Here is a 25,880-nt window from a genome sequence, read left to right as displayed (position 1 = left end):
TTTCTTTTTAAAAAGAAAGTAAATGCATTTTCATATCTCGTCCAACATGGCCTACAACTCCTTTCTTTCAATGATGCGGAACCTCAGCAGGACCCTTTGGACCCACTTCTAGAGAGAAAATCCCAAACACAATTCCATTGGTAGTAGCTGTATATAAAAGTCATCCTGAGAAACTCAAGATTTCTAATAACCCCATTTTGTCATACTAAGGACCGCAACAAAGGAACTATTGGTAATGATCTGTAATAAAAATGAAGACAAAACCCTTGAAGCTCTGCAGTTTTTATTGCCTATACATGTGATTTTCATTTTTTTAGGTGTGATCTTTCTGTTTGCGTGAGAGCGAGAGAGACAGAGAAGACTGGTATTTGTATGTTATATTAGAAGAGTGTTTGCTCAAGATTGCATGATGGCATATTTATGCAGATGGGTATTTATTCATATCTTGAATGACTGTGATCTAGAGCAGTGCAGGTCTCGTGGACTTCCAGGGCTGGATGGCCTAAACAAGAGTTGTTTCTTGTAGGTTTCGTGGCACTTGTAGGTCTCGGAGGTCACATCCAGGTAACGAGAGGGAAGGAATTAGAGATGGAGTGAAGGATCTTGACAGGCAGAGTGAGGGAGGGTGTTCGCCCTTCGGTGAGAGAGAGAGAGAGAGAGAGAGAGAAAGCAGAGAGGAGAGAAAGAGTGAGAGAGTAAAGAGTAAAAATCAAAATCAGAGAGTGAGAGATCAACTTTTTTTTCACCTTTCGAGATCGAGAGAGAGTAGAGAGGGGGGGGGGGGGTTTCGCGAGAGGGAGGGAGTGTTTTCATTTAAGGTCCAATTCTCTATTTGTGCGCCTGTAGTATTCGTTCATGTACCGCACACATGGCAAGTTGCTATTAGTCTCCGATATATAAGAGTTGTAGCTAGGAGACACCTGCAAGAAGTTTTTCTCCTAATAGAAAGATATATAGGCACTTGGAGTGAATTTTGTAATATTATTATATATTAATATTATTTAAATATTTATATGGACATCAATAAATAATATTATTTGGGAATACTCTTAAATTGGGATGGAAAAAAAATTGATGAGATATTGATCTTAAATTATAATCTTCATTTGAATTGAGGAAAAAGAAAAAAAGAAAAGGTTGCTTAGGACAGAAATTTGGACTTATGCTCGTAGTCGTCTATTTGAAATAATTCGAGTACTAGCATCGTGGTTTTTTTTTTTTTTTGAGTTTTCAGGTTGTTTAATCATATAAAATTCATAGATTAATTATTAAATAACTGTGATTTTCAGCATCGGGATTCATTAATTTTATTTTTTATTTTTAGATTTTCAAGATTTACGATTTTTTACAACTCGATCGATCGGCATGCATGTAACATGCTTCATATTTACATATAATATTATTTCATCGAGACCATTTAATTTAAATATAATATATCGGATTTGGAGAACTCTATCATGTAATCTACGAACCATAACATTTCAAGTATATTCTATGTTTTTTTCTTCTGAGGTTTTCACCTAAATATGTTTTTACTAAAATAACATGCATCGATCCTTTCCAAATAAAAATGCTTTCCTCTAAACATTATAAAGGCTTCAACTTTTTACACGAAACCCAATTGCTTAATATATACGGAAAAGAAATAATAATAAAGTAACGTTCATTAATTTGAATTTAAGATGCTCAAACAAACACCAATTTGTATGGAAATAATGCTAGATATATATAGTTTATATGATAAAACAAATCTCGTACCTTCACTTTTAAAAAAGTGGGTAAATCTAAAATTTACACGAAAAAATTCATTTTTTAATACCTCACTTGTTTCTAAAATTAAAAGAGTGTGCGAACTTACATATTCTAAGATTGTATCGAACATTACATGTTAAATAGTAGGGATCGATCAAGAAGCTGATCACTAACTATCAACCAAGAACGAATTAAGCCTTCATTTTCCAGCTTTTGGGTGTCGCAAATGTTTGAAATGATGAGATAATATTACGTGGGACTTTTAAATCTTAAGATGGTTCCAAATTGCAATGCAAGAATTAAGGTCTAATTAAACCTTTTACTGATCGTAATATTTCTTCAACAGTACGTTGTGGGAACCAATTTCATGATCGATCTCAATGAGAATGATCAATTGAGATGGTTACATGGTCCTTTTTGGAGGCCAAATGGATTAGATCTGAGCAAAATGTAACAATATTTGAATGTGTAGAACAAAATAGTTATAATGATCCAGAGCAAAATAATGATAGCTAGCTAGCTAGCTAGCTAAAACAAATACAAGACATTTATGGTGGTTAGACTTTATACATTTACATAAATACATATATATATATATATATATACAAGAAAATTATTTATTTACGACCAGATTTTTAATAAAATAATTATTTTTAATTAAAATGAGTCTATTTTCATCACAAATAATTATTTTCATTGCAAAATAATAATCACAAAAACTTACTGTATTGCCTCGAGCCATTTTTACACAAAAGAGATTTTCGCAAGACAAATTTGATAACAAAGAAAAAACAAGTGCATGGATTAATATATTTTTACACACGCGGTTTTCTTTAAGTGGAATAGGATTATTTATTAGAGTACTAGTACTAGTACTACTACTGCTAATGTTAATTAGAAAAAAAAAATATTTTGAATGCTAGAGAAAGTGACACTTGAATTTCATTAATATTCACTGTCAACACATGCAATAAAAAGGAGGAAAACTATTTGTACTAGGGAGTAAAAGTCTCGCACGCTTTCTTTGAAAAGAATAGAAAAATCTAAAATACGCGAAACTTGTATATCCTAGGATTATTATAAGTAATATTAGTAGAAAAAAAGCCTTGCTTGTAACTGGTTATATATTGTTTTGGGAAACATCTGAATATCATGTTATCCTTTTATTTACAAAGGTAACAACATATTTGGTATCCATGGAAAAGTAGATTTCCAAGAAAATAAAGCCTTTTGGATCTTTACAAGTTATGATGGTTTCCTATCAAAATTTAACATAAAAATTACATGTGCAAGCTGCACATGCATCTGAATTATCGACCATGTTAGAAGCATATATATATATATATGTATAGAAATTCTATGCATCAACTATTATTCAGTACATTTACACCTTATATTTATAGTTTTTTTTTCCATAGGGTGTGGAGATGTTTTTCATAGAGTCGATGTAGATGTGTTTTTCATAAGATATGAAGTGTGAAATAGTAAATAGTGACTGATGAGAAGAATTTTTCATATATATATTTATATAAACCAATCAATTTAGGCTATTATTTTTCGTATCATATATATGTATAATGGTCATAAATTGGAGAGGGCAAAGGTTTATTTCTATATTTCTTTTTCTTTTTCCTTTTCCTTTTCCTGGTCTACAATATATAATATTAGGAATTAAATGACGTATTTAATCCATTTTCAATAAGTTTGGACAATAAAATTTAAGAGTGGAGCAAAAGCGCCTCAGAACTTGTCCCAAAACCTCTGACCAGCTCTTGCGTGCGTTGAACCTAATGTACAGATTATAAGTGATCTTGTGCCCTTAAAATTTGTGGAAGCAACTACTGCATGCAGTCTGGTATTATTACCTTATAAATGGTACCCAAAAGTCGTTTGAATTTCTCTCAAACAAATAAGAGTAAACCATAAAAGAATTGAATTAATTGGCAGCGTGCTTACAAGATATACCACTCCTTATACTTGCTTTAGAAACATATATGCAGAAGGGGTGCATGTCTAATATCATAAAATAATTTAGTGTGTATTTTCTCATACTAATAATCTCAGGTGAATTGATATTTCACAGTACTGAGATAAGTAGTGTATCAAGATCAAAAGTTACACTTATATAGGTGCCGTTTGGATAATGAGTTGAGATAAAAATTAAAAGTTGAATAAAATGTTATTATTGTTTTAGAATTTAAAAAAGTTGAATTGTTTATTATATTTAATTTATGTAAGAATTTAAAAAAATTATAATAACGAGATGGGATGAGATGAGATGAAACATTTTTACTATCTAAACATGATCATAATACGTCGACTCCAGACCAAAAAGAGTTGGTCACATTTTTTCACTTAGGGACTTCTTATATATAGTTTTACTATGGCCTAGTCATGATATAATGTATACCTCATCCTCTGACCAAATTAACAGTATCGGTCACAACTTTACCACAAAGAGCATTGGTAATGGACTAACCAAATGTCAATGCAAGTTCAAACTTTAGCTAGATGTGAGAAAAAGCTTTCACATTGGACTAGCCAATGGTCTAAAGCTTAAGACTTGATGAATAGTAAATCTTAAGTCATTTCCAAACATGACTAGCTACTATTCACAATGAAAAGTAATATTTAATTATTCCATCACTTCTCTCTCTCTTTAAATAGTAAAACATGCATGGCATGCACATTATTTCTACTGATTGATAGAGTAGACACATTATTTCTACAAAGTATGAAGATCTAAGAAATATATAAATTATATTTATAAAAAAAAATAAAAAAAATAATATTATATTATTATTTTAACTTTATAATGGCTAGTCTAATGTGAACTCACCTAGTCAAAAATTGATATTATAGCTAAAAGTTAAAATTTTAGCTAAACTTTAGATTTGACAATGACTAAACCATTGCCAATGCTCTAATTTGCTATGGTCCGAAAATTTATTATGAGACGTAGCTATAGTTGTAAAGAGCTTGATCCCTTGACCTGATGATCATTGTGACCATCTTCATCACCTAAATTAGTTGTGGTCCTTAATTGTAGGAACATGCACGTACAAAAGATTATCATGACTTGACTATATATACCTACATGCAGACAGTACTACCTTGACTTGCTAGTCACTTTCCTGCAAGCTAGCTAGCTAGCTAGCCTAGCTAGGTCACGTTTTGAGCTTTGCTTGATATATACTTTTTTGGATATATATAAAGCTTAAGGTCAAGCTGAAGAAGACAATTTATAAGGTTCATGATCAATACGTACATTTGATAATCTATTTCTCATTTGACTCTTAAATTAAAACATGTCGCTAATTAATTCATCATCATCATCATCATGTCTTATGGGGTAAAGAGAAAAAAATCTAAAACAGCTTATCACTTATATATGCTTTTTGCTTTTGTGTTTGTACGAGCATGCTTTGTGAGAACGTGAAAATATTGGTTAGGCGATATACATCCCGTCCATGTGTGTCAGGAATTATGCTGCCTTGTGGACCCAAAACCACCAAAGGAGAGCATGTGCATGCAGTGAAGGTTTAACTGTGGTAGGGTTCTACGCATAGATAATAATAGGTTTACTATTTTTTATAATTACTTATTTTTTATTTATTTTATTTTATTTAATAGTTAAAAAATAACTATTAATAAAATTATATATATATTTTTAATATTTTTAATAATTAAAAATGTTAAAAAAATAAAAAAAATAAAAATTTTAAATATATTATAAAATAAAAAAATATAATAAACCTATCATTATCCACTTCCCATTCGGCTATGTTAGATACCATATATATGCAAGTTTCCTATAAATTTTTTAACAAAAAAGTGACGCCCATCGAAAAAAGACAAAGAAAAAGCTTGCACAAAAGGTCCCACATTTTTATAAGAAGAGCATTGCTAGGGAGCAGTCCCTTTTTTAACACACTGGCTAGTAGTAGATGAGGTGGTTGTACGGAGGTACGAAACAAAAGCAAATTAATGTTAGTAGAAAACCCATTATTTTGAAATTAATATCGAGTTTGGATATTGAATTAAGTTGAATTAAATTTTTTATAAATATTAATGAGATGAAATAGTAGAGTGAATTGTATAGAGTTTATTTAAGATAAGTTTAGATATTAAGATGAATTTAGATATATTTATAAGAAATTAAAAAAAGTTATGAATCTCACATGTAAAAATATATTGAGTTGAAAAAAGTTATAAATTTTACGTGTAAATTAAGAAGTTTTGAGTTAAAATGAGTTTAATGATCTGAGAGTTGAGTATTTAAATATTAAAAGATATCTAAATCTGAATTGAATTCAATTCAACTAAGTGCAGTCAAAGAATCAAACGAGTCCTAAAACAAAAACCTAAATCTTGTTTACTTCCTCGCTGAGCTTCCTCTTTGTTCAAGCTTGGTTCCCACACTCACCGACAGTTTCACAAGCAGGGGGTTTCATCCTGTCAAGCGATCATCCCATCAAGCAAGGGAGTCGTGGGACCAGAGGACCAGTGGGTACGGACGTCGGAAAGTACTAGGTGGTATCCAGTTCAGTCTAGCAACATTTAATGGTTACTCCAGTCTGTCGGAAAGGAGTGGAAGTGCTTGAACAAAGAAAAGGAAGCAACCAACAAGTGTGAGCAAGGCAGCTTGAATAGAGGCAAAGCAAAGATTAGGTCACAGGAAGAAAACCTAAGTTCATATCATTTCCTTGGTCTTTTGATCTTTTACTCTCTTGCGACATTGGCAAGTGTGGGCGGTGTGTTAAAATGAGGGTATGAGAATAGAATTATGGTGTCTAAAATACTTGTACAAAGTCCATGATATTACTTTGTGCATATGACTACTTTTTTAGAAAAGAAATTAAGCTAGTGATTTGTATTGTTGTTAATATTAAGGAAAATGATAGGGTTACTACTCATTTACTACTTATTTTATATTTAATTTTTTATTAATTTTTTATTTTATTTAATGGTTAAGAAAGTGACTATTAGTAAAATTATATATATTTTTAATTTTTTCTTAATAGTTAAGGATGTTAAAAAAATACTTAAAAGAAAATAATAATAAAATAAAAAATTTGAAATGAACTATGAGTAGTAATATGGTAGTAATAGGGTAGTAACCCTATCACTACCTTAATATTAATACTACTAAAGTATCATGCGCTTCAAATTATTTCTCCAATGTTTCATCAGGAAATATTTGTTAAAAATTTATGTGTTTATATGTAAGCTGTGATTGTAAGTATCTTCAAATTTCACATAAACACTTACATAAAAAGATCATCCATCAATGGCAATAGGTGTGCTTTGTAATAGATCATTTAAACTATTAGAACTGTTATATATGCATTCTCCATCTATTACTTTTTATAAAAAAAACAACTTTCATCGAAGATTGAGCATTAAGATACATAAGAGAAGTAAGGTATAAAGTTTATGGAGGAAGTATTAATTAGAAGGTAAGAATTTGTATTTTGTTTTCATATTTTTTAAGCTTCTATGGTTCTATTCTTTGCCATATTTTGTTTTTAATAAATAAGGTTTTCTATATGGTATTCTTCTCTCTCCCTCCCTTTATGTAATAAGAAGTAAATTACATATGTTGCTAATTCAAGTGATCGGTGAAAGTAATTCGAACTATCTTATAAAATAAAAGTACTTAAAACTTCCGTATTTATTATAGAATATATTCATAATATGTATGGTAATATGACTAATTTTGTACTATATTTAATTTATTATGTAAATCAATTAATATCAATTAGTATTATTGATTTATTGTGTTTTCATTCTTTCTCCAGCCTCATTCACCTATAAATAGAGACATATATTATGTATTCAAGAACAATTGACAATAACAAATATGTAGCCCTTAAAGTCTCTTTCCCTTATTTTTTATTCTTCATTTATTTTATTTTATTTTATTCTATTTCTTGGCTAACGTTAGGCTCAATTATGTTGACTATTTCTTTTAAAATTCTTCCGCTAGTTTGACCTTTCACAAAATTTTCTCAGTTACACCTTTTTCAATTTGGTTTTTCTCGTATCAGACCACTAATTGACTGTACAAGTTGTGTCTCTCGCATTGTTTTTTTTTCATTTGTGATAAGGGTCATATTCAACATGTTATTTGGTATTCTTTTCGATCCGTTCACCACAAGTTTTCCAGAGACATCCTATTATACTTAATGGATTGCCGTTTATTATAAGTCTTACATTCAATGTGTTATTTAGTGTTCTTTTCTGTTTACCACACATTTTCCAGATGCTTCATACGCACTTAACGGATCGTCGTTCATAATAAATCTCATATTCAACATGTTATTTTTTGTTCTTTTCCATTCACCACACTTTTTTCAAAAGTTTCCTATGCACTTAACGGATCACTACCCTTATTTTTCATTATCAATCACGCACATCAGTTTGTTTTTGCCCCCCATCCACTTGTGCCAACACATCACAAAGACACTTTTTGTCGAGTGGTCAATCAAATCTCCAAGTCTCATCCACCTAGCTGGCAACATAATCTTATTTACAAACTCCAGACAACATTCATCATCATCTTGAGTTTGAGGGAGGATCTTCGAATATTACCATACTTGTTATACAATATATATGCATAATATTTTAGTATGTATGGTAATATGACTTATTATCTATCATATTTAGTTTATTGTGTAAATCAATCAGTATTAATTAGTATTATTGATTTATTGTATTTTCATTATTTCTCTAACCTCATTCACCTATAAATAGAGACATATATTATGTATTAAAAAACAATTGACAATAGCAAAAATGTAGTTCTCAAAATCTCTCTTCTCCATTCTCTCTTCTGCATCTCCTTTTTTCTATTTTATTATATTTTCTACAAAATGAATTTTGAACCATCATCTTGAGCAAGTAATCCACCCACACTGTTTCAAAAAAGTTAAACAACATGAAATTATGTTGGATTAAAGAGTTTTGTAGTCAAACTTTTGTAGGGACGTATATAGTCAATAAGGAATGATACTTTTTATCTTGGATTTTGTCATCTCATCACATGACTTGTTGAGCAAAATTGAAATAGTATAATAGAAATGACAATAAAAAAAAAAAATGAAGAACATCATTTCTCGTAAGGAAAATATATACAATCCACGTTACCCACACGGGACAAAGGATGAAAGGGAGACAGCCAAAAGGGTTTTGAATTGACAGAAATCCATATGGTGGTGGCCTTGGGATTGGCAAATTAAGGGTCAAAAACAGCCCAAGTACATTGATTCATAAAAGACCTAAAAATGTTTATCATTAGGTTCCTGATCTGCTAAAACACGAGATGTACTTCTTGGTTACATGTCGAGTAAAATTGATGCAAGAAAACAGTAACAATCTAAAGTAAATTTCCAATCTGCTGATTCAAAAATAAAAAATAAAAAAAATTAATTGCATGCAATAACTTTGAGTTGGTTTCCGGATCGAGTACTACGATCGGCAGCCAAGTTTTAAAGATGGCCTTAACCATATATTCAATAAAATGTCAAATTTTAATTTCCGACATGGTTTTGAATATATCATTAATTTATTCACATGATTTCTTTTTTTTAATGTCTTGGTAGATGATGTGGAAAGGCAATATGAAATGAAAACAACATATATATAATTAATATACAAGAAAACTGTTTATTTGTGATCAGTTATTTTAAGCAAAAATGATTATTTTATGTCAAAATGAGACTGTTTTTATCCCAAATAGTTGTTATGGTCGTAAATAATCCATTATAAATGATTGTTTTTCCAGTAGTTAATCTATAAAATCCTCACCAAAATCTGATTTTTTATTTTAATATTAACAATCAGAAAATAATTATCCAAAAAAAAAAAAAAAGGAAAGTTGGGGGACCCAAATCTTCATGGAAAGTTAAAACAATTTGTCATCCCACATGGGGATGGGGATCGATTATGCAGAAAATGCATGCAGCAATTAATATTCATGCCATGGAACATAACATAACATGAGATAAAAAAAAGGTCATGAGAAGGTCAAAGCAATGGAGGAGAGATGTACCAACTCTCTCACGAGCTACTCATATTGCATGCCTTCCATTGCTTCTTTTCCCATTGAAGAGATGTTTGTGTTTGAAGAAGCTAGAATTCTCAGAAAAATTTTAAGGATGAATTTTGTTAGGGTTGAACTATGGAGATCATTGGTGATTTGAAGGGAAGAAGATTTCTGTGTTAGAATTTTCTTTTATTTGTTTTAATTTTTATTTGTTGTAGAGATCAATAGAAAATTATTTTCAATGTATAGATTTAAGTAAATAGGTTATAATGTTAATATAATATTTGAATGTGCAAGTCTCGTATAATCTCTTAAAAAAAGATAGAGTCTATCATGAAAAGTAGATTTTTTTTCATATTAATCTCATATACGCTCTATTGTTTTGAAATGATTGCATGAGATTTACACGCTCTAAAGTTTTACAAATCATTTTATATTACTAAACAATGGAACACTTCATAAATAAAGACTTTATTGCAGTTTCCATGAGGCTTCATGAGATTTTGGGCACATGCAATGCAATATCATTGAATGTGAGGTTATTTTAAGAGAGAAAAAGGTAGGAGGTAGGCCTCACCGGAAACTTCCTGGAATAGGTCTAAAAAGTACCCTACCATTCCTTATTGCAATAACACCAAACCCACACTCCTGCAATCAAACCTTTTGGCAACTAACGAGGATTTTTTTTTTTTTTTATATATATATATATTAATTTACGTATTGGTGTGCCACATCACATGGTGAGGGCAAGTTGGGTTTAATCAAGGTTAGCTCCTGTAAAAACACATTTTACTTAGGCCTGTTTTGGATAATAAGTTGAGATGAATTGGATTGATATGGTTTGAGAATAATAATAATTATATATTTGAGTTGAGATGAAATGAGTTAGAAATAATTTGAGTTAAAATATTTTATGGGACTTTAGAAAATGATAGAGAAAAAGTTGAATAAAAATATTATAAAGTGAAAACATTATTAGAATATAATTTTTAATATAATTTTTGTTTTAAAATTTAAAAAAATTGAATTTTTTTTTATATTTTGTTTAGAAATTTAAAAAATTTATAATAATTAAATAATGATTAGATAAAAAAATAAATATTTAAAATTAAAAAATATTTATAGTGTTTGAATCTTGAGATGAGATAGAAATATATTATCTCTGTCCCAGCCTTAGATGTTCTAAGGCATTCATAGAATATTTAATTAATGGGAGAAAATGTATAATCGAAATTTGAAATTAGGAATCCATACTATCTGAAATTATAAATCATTCCAAAAATTGATAAAAAAAAATATATATATATATAAATTTAATTATTTATATTATTACCTACGGTAGCGTGAAAAGATAATAGGACTGTTTGTAAAATGAAAAATCAGATGCAAAATGTAGTCTGTATTGTCATGGATAGGGGTAATTTACTGACGAGAGAGTGCCAGTCATCATGAAGACTAGTGGTGAAGGCATAGAGATGGGGGTCAGGGTTCTCCTGTCCCCACAGCATTCATAGAACCTGGCAGCATACGGCGGATCTTTACTTTCCCAATCCAAAGCACTTTTCCTCCAACTCCAAGAAATAAAAGCAGAAAGCGTTCAACCATTAAAAATTGTCCTAAAAAAACAAACAAATAGCAAAAGCCAAGGAACGCTGATCCAATGCCAATCCATAAAGCACGTCGATCGAGAGGTTGGCTTTTGTACTATTATCTTCAAAATAAATAAAAAATAAAAAATAAAAAAATCGAGATGATAGAAAATAAAAGAGAATTATTATATACATAATTTATAAATTAATGTGATTTTATAAAATTTATTAAATATATTTTATAATAAAATTAATTTTACAATATGATGTATTATATCAAATTATATTAATTTGTAGATTTATTTTAATGTAATTTTTTATGATTAAAATATTTTAAAAAATTAAAAAGGAGGCAATAATTTGAACCTGTATTTAAAATTTCAAAAGCCAAAAGGTATATTTACTGATTTTCTTTTTTATTTTTTTTCAAACTTGTACATAGTATTTGCTGGAAAATTTCACCCTTCTTGTCCATCAAAGGCAGACCGACTCAACTGTTTTTTGAGCCAATAAATAAATAAATAAAACTAAAGACAACTGTACCTTTTAAGTTCCTTTAATGGAATCATAAGCAAGAAAAAAAAAATCATAATGAATAGCAGAATTTTGCCTTGTTTCAGAGCTCGAGTATAGTATAAGGGTAAAAAACAGACCCTCAATTCGTTAGAACTTTTTGTTTGGCAGGATCCAACAACAATAGAACAAAGCAATAAAGTAAGCCACGGTAGAAATGAGAGATGAGAATGACAAGCATACCAACTAGTAAAGCAAGCACAATAAGGAGTCGTTTGGATTGAGAGTGTCTCTCAGTCTATTTCATCTCATCTCATCATTACAATTTTTTAAAATTTTTACATAAAATATAATAAATAATTCAACTTTTTCAAATCATAAATTGATAATAATATTAAAAAATAATATTCTAATAATATCTTATTCAACTTTCTACTAAAATCATCTCATTTCATCTTATCATCTAAACAGCTCCTAAGACTGTCTTTCTAAACTTACTTCCTTTCATGAAATCTGTTTGTAGTTATAACATCTCTCTCCATTCAATTAGTCATTGAAGAGCATTTCTTTTTTCTTTTTGTGTTAATGAAGGGGTATAAATGCAGTTTCAGAGTTTTTTTTTTTAATTATTATTATTATTATTATTACTACTCGTAGTGGTAGAGAAAGTTGTAATGAAATAGGCCAGCTAACATTATTACTCAAACTTTGTAATAAAATCTCAGGTCCTTCACTTCTTCGTCTAGCTTCAAATAATTTCAAGTCCTTTGCCCAACCAAATCGAGAACATCAGAGAGACACCCTCGCCCCTCTTCTGTAACTTTGTCATTCATGTCAATACAGTCTCAAGAATAGGGCTAAAGAGCGAGCACTGAAACTAGGTCAGCGGCTTAACATATCAACCAATTGAAACTTGCAAACTACCCAGAAAGATATTTATGGCATAAAGGAGAGTGAAACAAAATAATAAAAATAAATAAATTATTTAATATCTCAACTGCACAAATATTATTCCACTATTCAGTAGAACAAATTGAATCTTCAAACTCTTCCACAACCCAAAATTCTGACAAGAGAAGAGCCCTAGATGATAAGTTTACTCAAACGATAAGAGATGAAGCATATATGATGGGGGAGACAGGAGACACGGTACATGGGCATATAAAAACATACTCCATTATTGTTCACAGAAATTTAACTAAACCTGCAAAAAGCTTGCATACTTGGCACCCAGAAAAAGCCTTTGAATGCAGAGTAGGGCATTCTTGGTAACCTCAGCATTCTCATGGTTCATCAGTTTCATCACCCTTTCCTTTGTCTTGAGGTCCATCACAATGATCCGCCCAGCGGGATGGTGCTGGATGAACTGTGAGAGATCAAAACAAGCAACAGCTAGAGCCCTTGGATCACTGGATGTATCCAAAATTGTAATGAGGACCCTCAAAATCTGTAACAGAAAATCATATATTAATAGTCACAAAAATTTTGTAATAATATTGGGGAGTTGTCAAACTAAGCAATAGTATTCCCCAAAAGGATTGGTCACTATTGAGGCTCCCTATTATCACATATCCAATCCAATTCAATTTGCAGTATCATAATCCTCCCCACTTAAATCGTCTCATTAGGACCCAAGTTGGGTACAGCAACTAATGCTCCCCAAGATTGTGACATTATACAACTTCATGCTTTCACTGAAGGCATTTACCAAAATTGTTTCACCAATTTGAGTAATGCTAGATGCAGTCGTGGAGTGCACAAACGCCGCACAATTATTTTGAAAAAGATTGGGGTCTACTATTAAAATATTAATTTTTTTTCATGTGAATCTGTATTTATTCACTTTTTTCAAAGGAATTGCGCGGCGGCGCTTACACACTCCACGACTGTAACTATCATTTCTCAAAGTGGTATGTGTGCACACAGGTGTGTTCGACATATCAACCTGCAGATGTTGGGACAAGACAGGTTCTGCTTCAATTTTAGTAGACCCATTGGACAGTTTAACTAGTTAAATTAAAATATATTGGATACCCCGTTACAAAATATACCAACAAACAAATACTGGAAACAAAATAGGTAACCACTGATAGGCTTCTTTCGGAAGAGTTGCAGTAGAGAGTAAGGTATGGTGAAAGAGGTGTCAAAAAGTACCTGGAAATCATTATCTTCAAATCTCGTAACATTATCACGCCAAAATGAGGGATCTTTGTGCATAGGAGTCCAGTCAAGATGACCAAGGAGGACTTCTTGCTTGTACAAATCGAAAGAACTCAATTTCTTAATGTTTTCCTTCAGCCCTTCCTCCAGTTGATTCAGAGCCTCCAACAGATCCTATGAAACAATTGATATAAATTAGAGGAAAAAGGCCCACAGAAAACATTATCCTACCAATCGTGATCATCTCTATGCGAATGAGTTAACCCAGATTAAGAAATCATGGACTCATGTCATGATTTTGCATCAGATAGCAAGATGTAAGATAATAGCAGAGCCCACAGCACAATAAATTCAGAATATGACTAAAGGGGAAAAAAATCAACTGCCTAGTTGATAGCAATTGTAATCAAGTTTTGCAGTAGTGCAGCAAATGCAAAACACAGAAAATAACCATCGGTATCCAACCCAATAACTTAGCAAAAAAAATTTGGATCATCCGATGGAGTTACCACGTTGGCAGCAGAGACATCATAATTAAGATTTTCCATATTTTTACACCTAAATGTGATAGCATCCAGAAGTTCATAATTTTGTGGCAAAAGGCAGATCCCTGTATTTTGATTTATACTATTAAAGCTGGAAGTATATAATTGAGCGAGTACAATTTTACTCTTCTATTATCAAATACCATTATATTAGAGAATTTTATTAAAGCTGTAGACCCAAATCAAATCTTGATCTTCAGTATGGTGGCAACCCAACATTTTTTAATATATAAAACATTATTTTTTTTTTTTGAGAAAGCATTATTTTATTTAATATATAAAACAAATATCTTGAATATGCAAGCGGCACCACTGAAGTATATAGGAAGGATACAACACAACAGATCCAACAAAAGTCAAAGATAAGGATAAAGATCACAAACATCAAGAAAATTAGAAACTTCAGCTATGGAAATAAATAACACCACTCAAATAATAAATTCAAAAGTTGGGACGGATTCATGTTGGGTCGTCATTTTTTGTCGACATGAATAATTAAATTGGTCAATCACCTTGGTACGCCTGTTTCAAGGGTTGGCCCAACACAACCCATTTGACACATTTTTATTACCCAACCAGACCTGTTTGAACCAAAAGAATAAAAAAGGAAAAAAATATTCACAAACATTTCATCATTCCTACTACTGGATAACAAAGCAAAGACTATACAAGAAAATTTTAAGTAAAGACTAATAATAAGTGCAACATTTTTCAATATAAAACTGAATTTCTAGCAAAAAATGTGATATGTGACCCGAATGACCTTTTTTTGGGCTAATTGGGTCACTCGGCCAACTGGTAAACAGCAGGTTGACCTGACATGACTTGAACCCTAACCCTATTATATGTTCTCAAGTTTGTGTTGGGTTCGCAGGTCTGGTAAAAACTTGGCAGCGCTAAAATAAAACAGATCCAATAGAAGCCAAAGATAAGGAAAAGAACATAGAAATCGAGAGAATTAGAAACATCAATGAGGGCATAAAGATAATAACACTCAAATAATAAATTTAAGAAAACAAAGTTGTAAAGTGCAACTCTATCTTCTCAGTCCTCAAAACTTTTGGCATTAAATTCTTTCCAAATGAAAAATAGTAAACAAGAAATCACACTCCAACATTCCAACTAAACCTTCTTTTCCAACACGCCAAAGGCTCCACCACCCTGTCTAAGTATAACCCATTATACTCCAAACATCTTAAAGACCAAACACCACAAACCCCTTGCAATATCACAATGAATGAGGTGATCTGCAGTTTCTCCATTTCTTTTGGATACACAACACCAATCTATCAAAATGGCATGACGGTTATGATGCTTGCAGAGGTAGTCTATAATAGAATTTTCCCTAAAGATGCAATCCACATGAAAAATGACACCCTCAAAGAAGCCTAAGTCCTCCAAATTCTCTTCCAATGGAAACATAGGTCATTTTTAGGAAGGCCTTTGCACCCTCGGGATTAGTCGGGACTTTGTTCTTAGACACCCGGTGCCAATAAAAGAATAAAAGTGAGGAATGTCCAAGTGTGGAGAGTAACATGAGAATAGATCCAATGATAAAATATATGCAATTGTAAGGCACTAAATGTAACATATTTGGTAAGTAAAATGAAAAAACAAACAAAAAAAAAACTCCAAAAACTCACATGGTTCTGTGCGACAAGAACCAATGACTGTACCAGCAAAGAAGAGTGATTCAATGAAACTTGTGCAACAAAGTCAATGACACACCAAGAAGATGCAGGTTCAGAAGAGCATGATGAAAATCATTGTTCAAATGTTTGACAAAAGAATTAACCTATCAACAGCACAAGAGCAGACAGAGTAGTATAGCTAAAACCTTATTAAAAAATAAAGAAAGAGATAAAACCAACTACAGGATATCAGAGCTAGGCCTAGGAAAATATACAGCTCTTACGGGCTTTAGTCATCAGCAACATCAATATATGGACTATATATTGCATTGCTAAATGTGAAATAAATTCTTCATACAAATGTACTGATTAAAAGGAAGAGCACTGCCAAAAGAGTAACACAGATGCACACGTGACATAGGCTCACAATCACCAACACCTTCAAGGATTGCCCTATGGCTCCATTCTATTGAATTTACAAAAAATCCATAAAAACCAATAAGCAAATTTAAGCATATAACCTTCTAATTCTCTCACCTCATCACTCCATGCTTGCACTTTCAAGCTTTGCACAATTTGCGGCAGTCCAAGGTCTACCATTTGAGCACCAAATGTCTCTTTCCAAAGCAAGTTCCTAAAGGTCAAGACAACCACTCTGACAACCTAGCAAGAATTGGAGTGCCCAAACACATTAATGTCAGATATATAACATTCCTTTTTCATTAGTAGATAACCATAACTAGAAGCTAAATTTACAAGCATTAAATCAGCTTCCACAATACAGAAGTTTGCATGTTGTTCCGTTGACTATGATAAAGGGTAAGATAGGAAACTAGGATAAAAGTAAACTGCTACAGAATGCATTTAGGAAAAAAAAAAAAAAAAGATACTGAATGCAGACTGAAAAACTCACCTTTTCTTTTGTGGAACTCTTAACAACATCTATTAGTCGTGGCAAGGTTCTTGAAGTAGCCAGGTACTCGACTGCAGGTTCGTAGTATGACAAAAGCCAAACACAAAGACAGGTTTCATACAGGAGCTGTAACAAAGATAAGCAGCAGAAATTTCAGGACTATCAAAGATTATTTTAGTGTTTGGATGAACAAATAAACTAAACTCCCAATTTTCTACTCCAAGCCTGCATGACAGCTAGGATTATAAGGCAACAGTTTGGTTGAAAACAAAATAGTAATTGCCATCCAAAAGTTACCTGAATTGATTGCTGAGTGGATGCTGGAGCAATTAAAGGAATGAGCAACTTAATCCCATCTGCTCGAACAAACAAGGATCTGACCACAGGCTCCTTAAGTAATGTAGCAAGGCAACTGATGGCAATAGGGACAGCACCACTGGGATGGGAAGGCTTCTTCAGCTGTGTATAACAACAGCATTAGGACTGGGTGATAATTAGTATCCTCCAACTCAAACTGACATTAGAACCATAACTGAATAAAATGCAGGATCGTTAAGAGAAGAATAAATCACATGAAAATATTTCTTGCAAATGAGACGTCTGCTAGTTTTACCTATATCTTTACATTTTGATGTGTTTCAGCTGCTCTAATTAGTTTCACTAAATCAAGAATTTAATCATTTCTCATTATAAATGTTTAGGTCTTTTTATGAAAATATTTGGGATGTTTGATGGAGTTGTTTACCTAAGTTACATGTCAAGATCACATGTCATTCGACACGCCTGTATAATTCCCAGAAATTTCACTGTTTTATTTGGAATTTCATCTCCTGAGTTTAATTAAATTCACATCATAATGTAAGAATTTTTCCGTATATGTTTATTTGGACTTCTTTTTTGAAAAGTAAGAATTTTCTTAATACTAATAGGGGAATAGATATAGTCCAAGTATATAGGCAACTGGAGTGCTTCGTATCTTTGAAGCTCTAGTTGTTTCTTTCCCTCCAAATGCACCATGGAAGGCATATGGAAACCATCTTTCAAATTGCTGCAATTTGCAGCATACCATGAAGACTTCTCAAACTGTACCTTCACAGGCATAACCCAACCAACTCTTCCAAAGAACTCATCCCACTGGGCCCTGGCAACCTCACGGTAAAGTAGCAAATGATCCACCATTTCACCACTTTTTCTACACATGCTTTACAAGTTAATAACAATGACCCAACGTTTCCATAGGTAGTCCATAGTTAAAACTTTCTCAAGGAAGCTGTGCGTACAAAGAAAGCGACCTTTAAAGGCATCTTAGTCCTCCAAATGCTCTTCCAAGAAAAATGATCACAATCCTGATTCATGAGCATCCTATAGAAAGACCAAACTGCAAATTTCCCTTTCTTATTGGTAGCTCACCACATTCTACCTACCTCTTGATTTCTTAATCCCATGGAATACAATAAGTTGAAGAAATTTGAAATACTACCAACCTCCCAATCATAGGCCGCCTTAAGGAAATTGACATTCTACTGAAGAGAATCACCAAAATCTTGAATAACTCAGCCATTGACGCCTCTTTGCCACCTGCAATCTTATAGATAGTAGAAAAGGTGTCCTTGAGGGCCCTATCACCACACCAAGCTTCACGCCAGAATCTGATCCCGGATCCATCCCCACCACAAATATAACGAGAAAATACCCCGTCCCTGTCTAAAGTTCTTCCACAGCCCCCACCCCATAGGCTGCTTGTGAAACCAAAGAACGCTACCCCTCCCCCCAAGTACCCCTTATCTAGAATCAATCACTGTTTATTTGGACGTAAGTTCATGTATCTACATATCTAGCTTAAGCAAGTATTAGAATAGAAAAAGCAATCAAGAAAATCTGAGTAGTTGATATATGTAGTGTTATGCTATCCTTGGTACAGTCTTTTCAAAGTACTTTTTTTTTTTTTTATAAGTAAGAAATTTATTAATAAACGTAAGAATTTTTTGAAAGATTTTTTTTTTCAGAGTACTTCTGATATAGTGATATGGATTTCTTTTGGGTAAAGGATCATTTATGTATTTCAGATAGTACTTCTGCATATATGTTGATGGCAGGCAATAATTAACTTCAAGTGGATAGTACTGACCTTATTTTATCAATTCTTTTCTTTTCTTTTCTTTTTTTATAGTTGCATTAACTAGTCAAGTGTGCAACTTGATTTTATTTTTTATTGCTTCATTAAAAATAAAAAGGCTCAATGAGAAGAGGAATACAGGACCTTTCTAGTTCCAGGCCAAATGACACATGAGAACAAAACTGAAGACTTTGATTGACCACTAGTATGAAAACTTTCCACAGACAGCAATAAAACTATTTTTAATATTTTGATAGGTTTATGTACATACTGACTTATACTAAACAAAAATATCGTAAATTTATATACACAAGTCAAGCTACATATCAATCAACACCAAATCAAGTATGAAGAATGATCCCATTCCAATGATCATTTCATTCCGCTAAAAAGGCCTCTTTACATCAACATATAGCAGCTTGATAAGTTCTTTGTCAAGGAAGCAACTAAATATTATCCTGTAACCCATCTTTGACTGCCCAGGGAAAAAAATCCACCTCAGAATATGCAATTGTTGACAGCTTATTACAGTCTGACAATTAAAGACAATATCCCACTCCTCACCTTTTGCATTATGTGGATTAGTCGGCATGAAAAAAAAAAAAAAAAACTGCCAGTCTTTCAATGGACTGGGGCTCTCTGTGGAAGTTCTTAAATTTGTACTCTTAAGATCAATGTATGAATAGATGACAGTTTTGGCAGTTCCATCTTCCTTTTTCATCTTCCATGGTTGTTATTACCAAAGCTAGGGCAAATATTTAAATGTGATTGAAGTCTAAGAAGGCACTGGAAGTCTCAAGGGTACATCAATACAACATAAATAGGGGTGTAACCGGTCCGGTCTGGTCCGGTTTTGGACAAAATTTAGGACCAAACCGGTATGTACCGGTTTTACATTTTTCAAAACCGATTACGCCCCGGTTACCCTCCTAAACCGGTATCTCCGGTTTTACCGGTTTCCGGTCCGGTCTGGTTTTCCGGTTTTTTTAAAATGTAAAAATATATAATAAAGTGTTACCTCTTATGATAAAATGTTATTAATAATTTAATATATATTTTTTATATTTAAAGCATATGATCAATTAAATTTTCGTCTTTAAGATTAAACTTTTATTTTATAAATTATAATAACATTATCGTATATATAATTATATTAATAACATATAATCAAACAAATTACAAATGTTCATATTTAAGATTAACATTTCATGTTATAATTTATAAATTATAATATGAAATTATTTCATATATGATATTTATATATATTATATATAAAAATTTAATATATAATTATATATTATATATAAAACTTATATATATAATATTTTGTATAATATATAAAATTAATTTTTATATATATTTTTTCAACTGGTCCAGTTCGGTCCGGTCCGGTCCCAGAAACTACGGAACCGAAACCGGACCGATTCCGGCTGGTTTTCAAAATATAGGAACCGGTTCCGGACCGGACCGGTTTAAAAACCAGACCAACCGGTCCGGTTTTCCGGTTTAATTTTACACCCTTAAACATAAACAAAAACTACCAAGATGCAGAGTATATCCTGCCATCAAGTGTGAACTAGACACTGATCCCATTCCCCCAGTCCAAAAATGTATGATACCTGTACACAAAGCCATTCTATCAATCCTTCCAACACATTGTCAATAGTAGTTGATTTTTTCTTTGAGTTTGAGGCTTCCCCATTAGCAATTATGCCATCCTGGGTTTTTGACCTGGCACTATAATCACAAAAAAGGGAAAAAACACAGTTAATGAAAAAGTAATCCATACAAGAATCACTTGATTAACTTCGGAAACTTTTCACTTCAATTTTCAGCTGGATCGGATTTCAACTACCTTACTATTAAAGCAAGTATCTTACAGCTCTTCTCTTGTATGAACCAATTACCCTTCCAAAGCAATCTGTAAGTTAACCAAATGTTGGATTAGGTTTTCACAAAATTAAAGAACATAAAAAACCGATGGAATGAAAAAAACATGGATACGTATTCATAAAAAAAATTAAAAAAAAACAAGCATACCATCTCAATAATGCATTGTTTAAAACAAAACATATGATTATCTGACAAAGACTGATCAAATTTTATTAAGTAAAAAAGTGGAATATAAGAAAGCAGATGTTTTGTAATGCAAAGAATGATCAGAAAAAATTTCATTCTATTTCAGTGTCCTTTGAGGATTAGATTTCTAATATCTACAAATAAGCTTTGATTAATATGAGATTTTCCTAGGCATTTGGAAATTAAAATGAAAGCATCAGTATGAGCAACTCGAAATTTAATCAGAACAAGTTACTAGTAAAGGTGCCGCTTTTGACAGAAAGGACAAGGCTCCATTCAATAGACTAATCCCAGGAGAGATTCATCAATTAGATACAAAGGAGGGGGGGGGGGGGGGGGGGGGTGGTAGAGAAGCCATAATCACGGCAGCATCAACAATCTCTTATCATAAAAAAATATGCTTACTTAGATACTTAACTTAAGAAAGGTTCATAAGTATCTTCATTGGCAAGAGAGTTGTCATGAAATAATCTTGCTCTTTTTGGGTTTGCTGTCCAAGAAAAATAAACAATATTAATTCCTTTATAAGATGTACACAATTTGAAGGCCAAAATCTTCCAATTACCTGTAAGCATTTCATCAATTAATGCGAGAACATATTCTACAGTTTCCTCCTTAAAAATGTCACGTAAAATGCTAATGAACACCCGAACATAAGCTGGACCATCCTGCCATGGTTGATTCCACTTGTTAAGATTATTGAAAAGCAAAAATAGTTGTTCTTGCACTATAATAAAGGCACCGTTCTCTACTAAATGTATTGAAAAGATCAAAATTACAAACCAATGCAACTGTAAAGCAGGAATATAAGGTTCTTTGAATCATGAGATAGAAAGAGAAGGTCAAAAGGTTCCGAATATCATTAGAGTGGTCAAAACAAAGTACCCAGCCCAAAAATCATGACAGCAATTAAACATTACATCATCCAGAAGTTGAGCTCTATAACTTTCTGATTTATTATCATAACGTCTTAGCAGCTGAAGGCACGTCCCCGTGATGAGCTTAGTTGTCATGTATGTCTCCCACGGAATGTCCCTCTTCAACACCTAGAAAATGGAAAAATATATTGATCAAAACAGACTTGTTTACATAAACTTCTGTGACAGCTAAATGTTAATATCAGATTTAAATATTTAAGTAATTATCAAAAAAAGATTTAAATATTTAAGTTCTTATAGAGCAGGAACTCAGGAGTACCACGACACATGATAAAATGATCCAAAATTGCAATTTGTGAAAACATATTTCAAGGCTAACCAACATGGAAAATTTCTACGATATTTCTTGTGTCTATGAAGAAATATTGGTTTTTGAAGTAACTGGTTGTGAAGTAAATTAAGGTCCCATTAACTCATTCTTCACTTTCCTTTTCCTTCTTCTGTAAGATCTTATTCAAATTCTATTATTCTTCACATATACAATGAAAGAAGAGAAATGATATTTGCAATCATAGAATATGTAAGAGCCACGCATTTCTTTTGAAAAAAGTGAGTAAATATAGGATCTACATAAAAAATTAATTTTTTAATGTGTCCACCACTCTTTTTCAAAAGGAGTGCGTGGCGCTTGCACAACCCATGATTGTATCTAACATTACTCATGAAAGAAATTTATTTTTCAGACAATATGAAAGAAGCCTTTCATGCATATATAACTCCATTCAAATATAATACCATTAGTACTCTATAATAAATGTCTATTGTAGCGACATGCCGGTTCCAATATCAGACTGCTACTTTTTCTCTATGATTTGGTTTAAATTTCATATTAGTGTGCGCGCTATACTTTCTTATCTACATATATCTTGACAATTGTGCACTTTACTTTTGTTTTTCCAATTCTCCATTTTGGCCAAAAATGTGCATACATCCTATCTCATTCAATCAACAGTTTAAGAAAAAGACCAAAAGTTTAGTCGGTGTCAATTCTTACACAATGCGAAAGTTGAACTAGTCTGTCAGTTTCTAACATTCTGTACTTCTCAGACTAAAAACAGCTCTCTTTACGAGTAAAGTTAACAACCAGTGCCCAAAACCCTTAGATTCTTCTACTCATAATTAGAAATTACATGTTATTTGTAATCAACAGGAATCCTAAAACCGTAGCACCAGCACCCTTTATATTTCCACTAAATCCATTTCCAAAGTTCTTTTTTTTTTTTTTTTTCTTTTAGGAAAATCAACAAGTTCATGATCCAGGGATGTGCGCTTATCGGTACTAAACAATCCCTATTTAAAAAAAAAAAAAAAAAAAAAAAAAAAAAAAAAAGAAGGTTAAATCCCACTTCACACCAAATTCGTACAAAGAGAGCAAATGAAGCGGACTGGACCGGATCACCAACCTGTTCCGTGGTTAGCTCGGCATGTTCCATGGATCCTGAATTTGAAATTATACCAGATTTTCACCAATTCGAACACCTAGAGCCAGATAATAAAGCAGTAAATAATATCAGTAAAAGAGAGACTCAAACAAAGCGTGCGTACATACAGTTCAAACCTAAATTGGGGAAAATGCAGAGAATACAATGCATAATTGGGGAAAATCTAGCAAGCGGAATGCGATCCAAATTCCTCCCAGATTTGCAAAATATTTATAGAAACTTGGAAGAGAAAATCAAAAGAGGCAATTTCTAATCTTTAGATTTGATTTCTCCAAATTCAGAGGAATCCATAGAGAGAGAACTTTGAAAGAGATTGGGATCGATAGATTACCTCTGAGAGAGAGAGAGAGAGAGAGAGAGAGAGAGTGGTGGTTTTCCGGGCTCGTGAAGAGCTCTGGAAAGAAACAGATCGATAAGACGGAGAGGGACAATTATGGTAATTAACAGTCCTGCAATTGTGTACTTTTGTGTTGCTTCACCACTGGATAGGCGACACGTGTTCGTTTTAGGCTTAATCAGAGGGTACCAATCTGTCTTACTCTGTATGGCTAACCTTCCTTACTACAGTGATTACTATTAATTAGGCAATAAATATTATTCGAAAAATGAAAAAGTTAATTGCGAAATAATCATTTTAATTTGTTTTTGAATAAATTGATCTTTTATTTTAATTTTAAAATTTTTACTCTTTACATTATTTTTAACATGATATTCATAGCATTAGTACCGTTAATAATTCTTTAAGAACATCCTTACTGAGAATTGTCATGGTGCTATGTGTAAAAGTTAAAAGAAAAACATTTTCAGATAAAAAAACTTTTTAATATATATATATTGTTATTTAAAGAAAAGTGATATAGTTACAAAAAAATATATAAAAATAATTCACAAATTGATATGACTCATGTAATACATTAGATTTATTTTATAATAAAAATAATTTTATAATTTAATATATCATATCAAATTACGTCAATATATAAATTTATTTTAATAATATCTCTCTTATCTAAAACTACGATCCCAAACAGGTCAAGATGACCTTCACAAGTATCTATGTTCTCAAATTGAATATTTTATTTCTAGTATTTTGTTTTTAAAATTTGGTGTTGATATGAAAATTTTATGGAATTATTGATATTTTTTTTTTAAAGAAAAGAATGATTAAAGTTGAAAACACAAGAAATAATTATTGTGAAAATTAAAATATAGGGGGGTCAGATAATAATATTGGGTGAGTCATTGACTAGGTGACAAATAATATAATTGCCTAGGCGACAAATAATATATAGGGAATGCATTAAACTGACATTTAAAAAAAAAAAAAAAGATCTTATAATATTTGATTGTTATGTAACACTTTTATTATTTTGATTTGGAGACGGCACCATGCAGGTTGATGTACGACGACTCAAATTTCAATAATAGTGGAGAGGAATGACAACGAAGAGCTGCATATAAATTTCTAAGTTGTCGTAGTACCAGTGCCACTCAAATCTGGCCAGCTGGCAGATGGTGTCTTCTCGAGAAGTTTCCTCGATTGAGAGACTTGAGATATCGCATTTCGACAAATTAAGGCCCCGAGCATCATTTTCGCCTCTTTCCTTGTGTTAGTACTGCCAAAGGAAATATGTATGCTTCAGTCTACAACTGCAGTATATGAGGCAGTATATTTCAAGTGTTGTGATAAAAAAAAAAAATTAATATGAGATGTGCTGCGGGTTATAAGCTGATGTATAGAAATGCTCAATACTAAAACCTCATACTTTGAGCCTTTTGAGTTTGGATTACTGTCAGCCCTTCTTCTAAACATAAGTGTTTCGTACGTAAATGTATTTTGAATAGGGACTGCACGTGTACGAAGTGAAACAATTGGTTTCATCCTAAACGTTCATTGCCTCAGAAGTCCCGAAACCCCTCACCCCTCCTCCCTCCCTCTGGAACTCTAATCCTTACCCTTTCTCTTTTGAAACCCCGAATCTTCGAAATTAAAGTTTTTAATTTCATTATGTTTCGGCCAAAACGGTAGGAATTTCTCGTGCTGGAACAATAATCAGTACGGTATAATGGGTTGTTTCGTTTCGAATCAAATTCCAATCATTTCAGTCTCTTCCAACCGTATTCCGATGTTTCGGCCGAAACATATATTTCGGTC

General features: G+C 32.1%; 1 protein-coding gene across 2 annotated transcripts; it reads right to left on the bottom strand.

Annotated features, from left to right (window-relative positions):
- Positions 1-12,855: 12,855 nt before the first annotated feature.
- Positions 12,856-24,195, bottom strand: LOC121255739 (V-type proton ATPase subunit H-like). Of its 2 annotated transcripts, none has more exons than XM_041156228.1 (12): positions 24,057-24,195; positions 23,687-23,762; positions 22,266-22,391; positions 21,911-22,013; positions 21,763-21,835; positions 21,122-21,187; positions 20,886-21,003; positions 17,448-17,609; positions 17,151-17,276; positions 16,775-16,900; positions 14,056-14,235; positions 12,856-13,348 (listed from the first exon to the last, which is right to left on the bottom strand). In XM_041156228.1, exons 2-12 carry the CDS (start codon positions 23,714-23,716, stop codon positions 13,100-13,102), a joined length of 1,359 nt encoding a protein of 452 aa, XP_041012162.1. In that variant the 5' UTR covers positions 23,717-23,762; positions 24,057-24,195; the 3' UTR covers positions 12,856-13,099. The 2 variants fall into 2 exon arrangements, with proteins under 2 accessions (XP_041012162.1, XP_041012163.1); XM_041156229.1 differs by lacking the exon at positions 24,057-24,195 and adding an exon at positions 23,874-24,004.
- Between the last annotated feature and the right edge of the window lie 1,685 nt (positions 24,196-25,880).

This window comes from Juglans microcarpa x Juglans regia, chromosome 3D (assembly GCF_004785595.1).
Source record: "Juglans microcarpa x Juglans regia isolate MS1-56 chromosome 3D, Jm3101_v1.0, whole genome shotgun sequence".
Taxonomy (NCBI): domain Eukaryota; kingdom Viridiplantae; phylum Streptophyta; class Magnoliopsida; order Fagales; family Juglandaceae; genus Juglans; species Juglans microcarpa x Juglans regia.
Note: the sequence above shows the minus strand (reverse complement) of the source record. Positions and strands in the feature narration are given on the sequence as shown.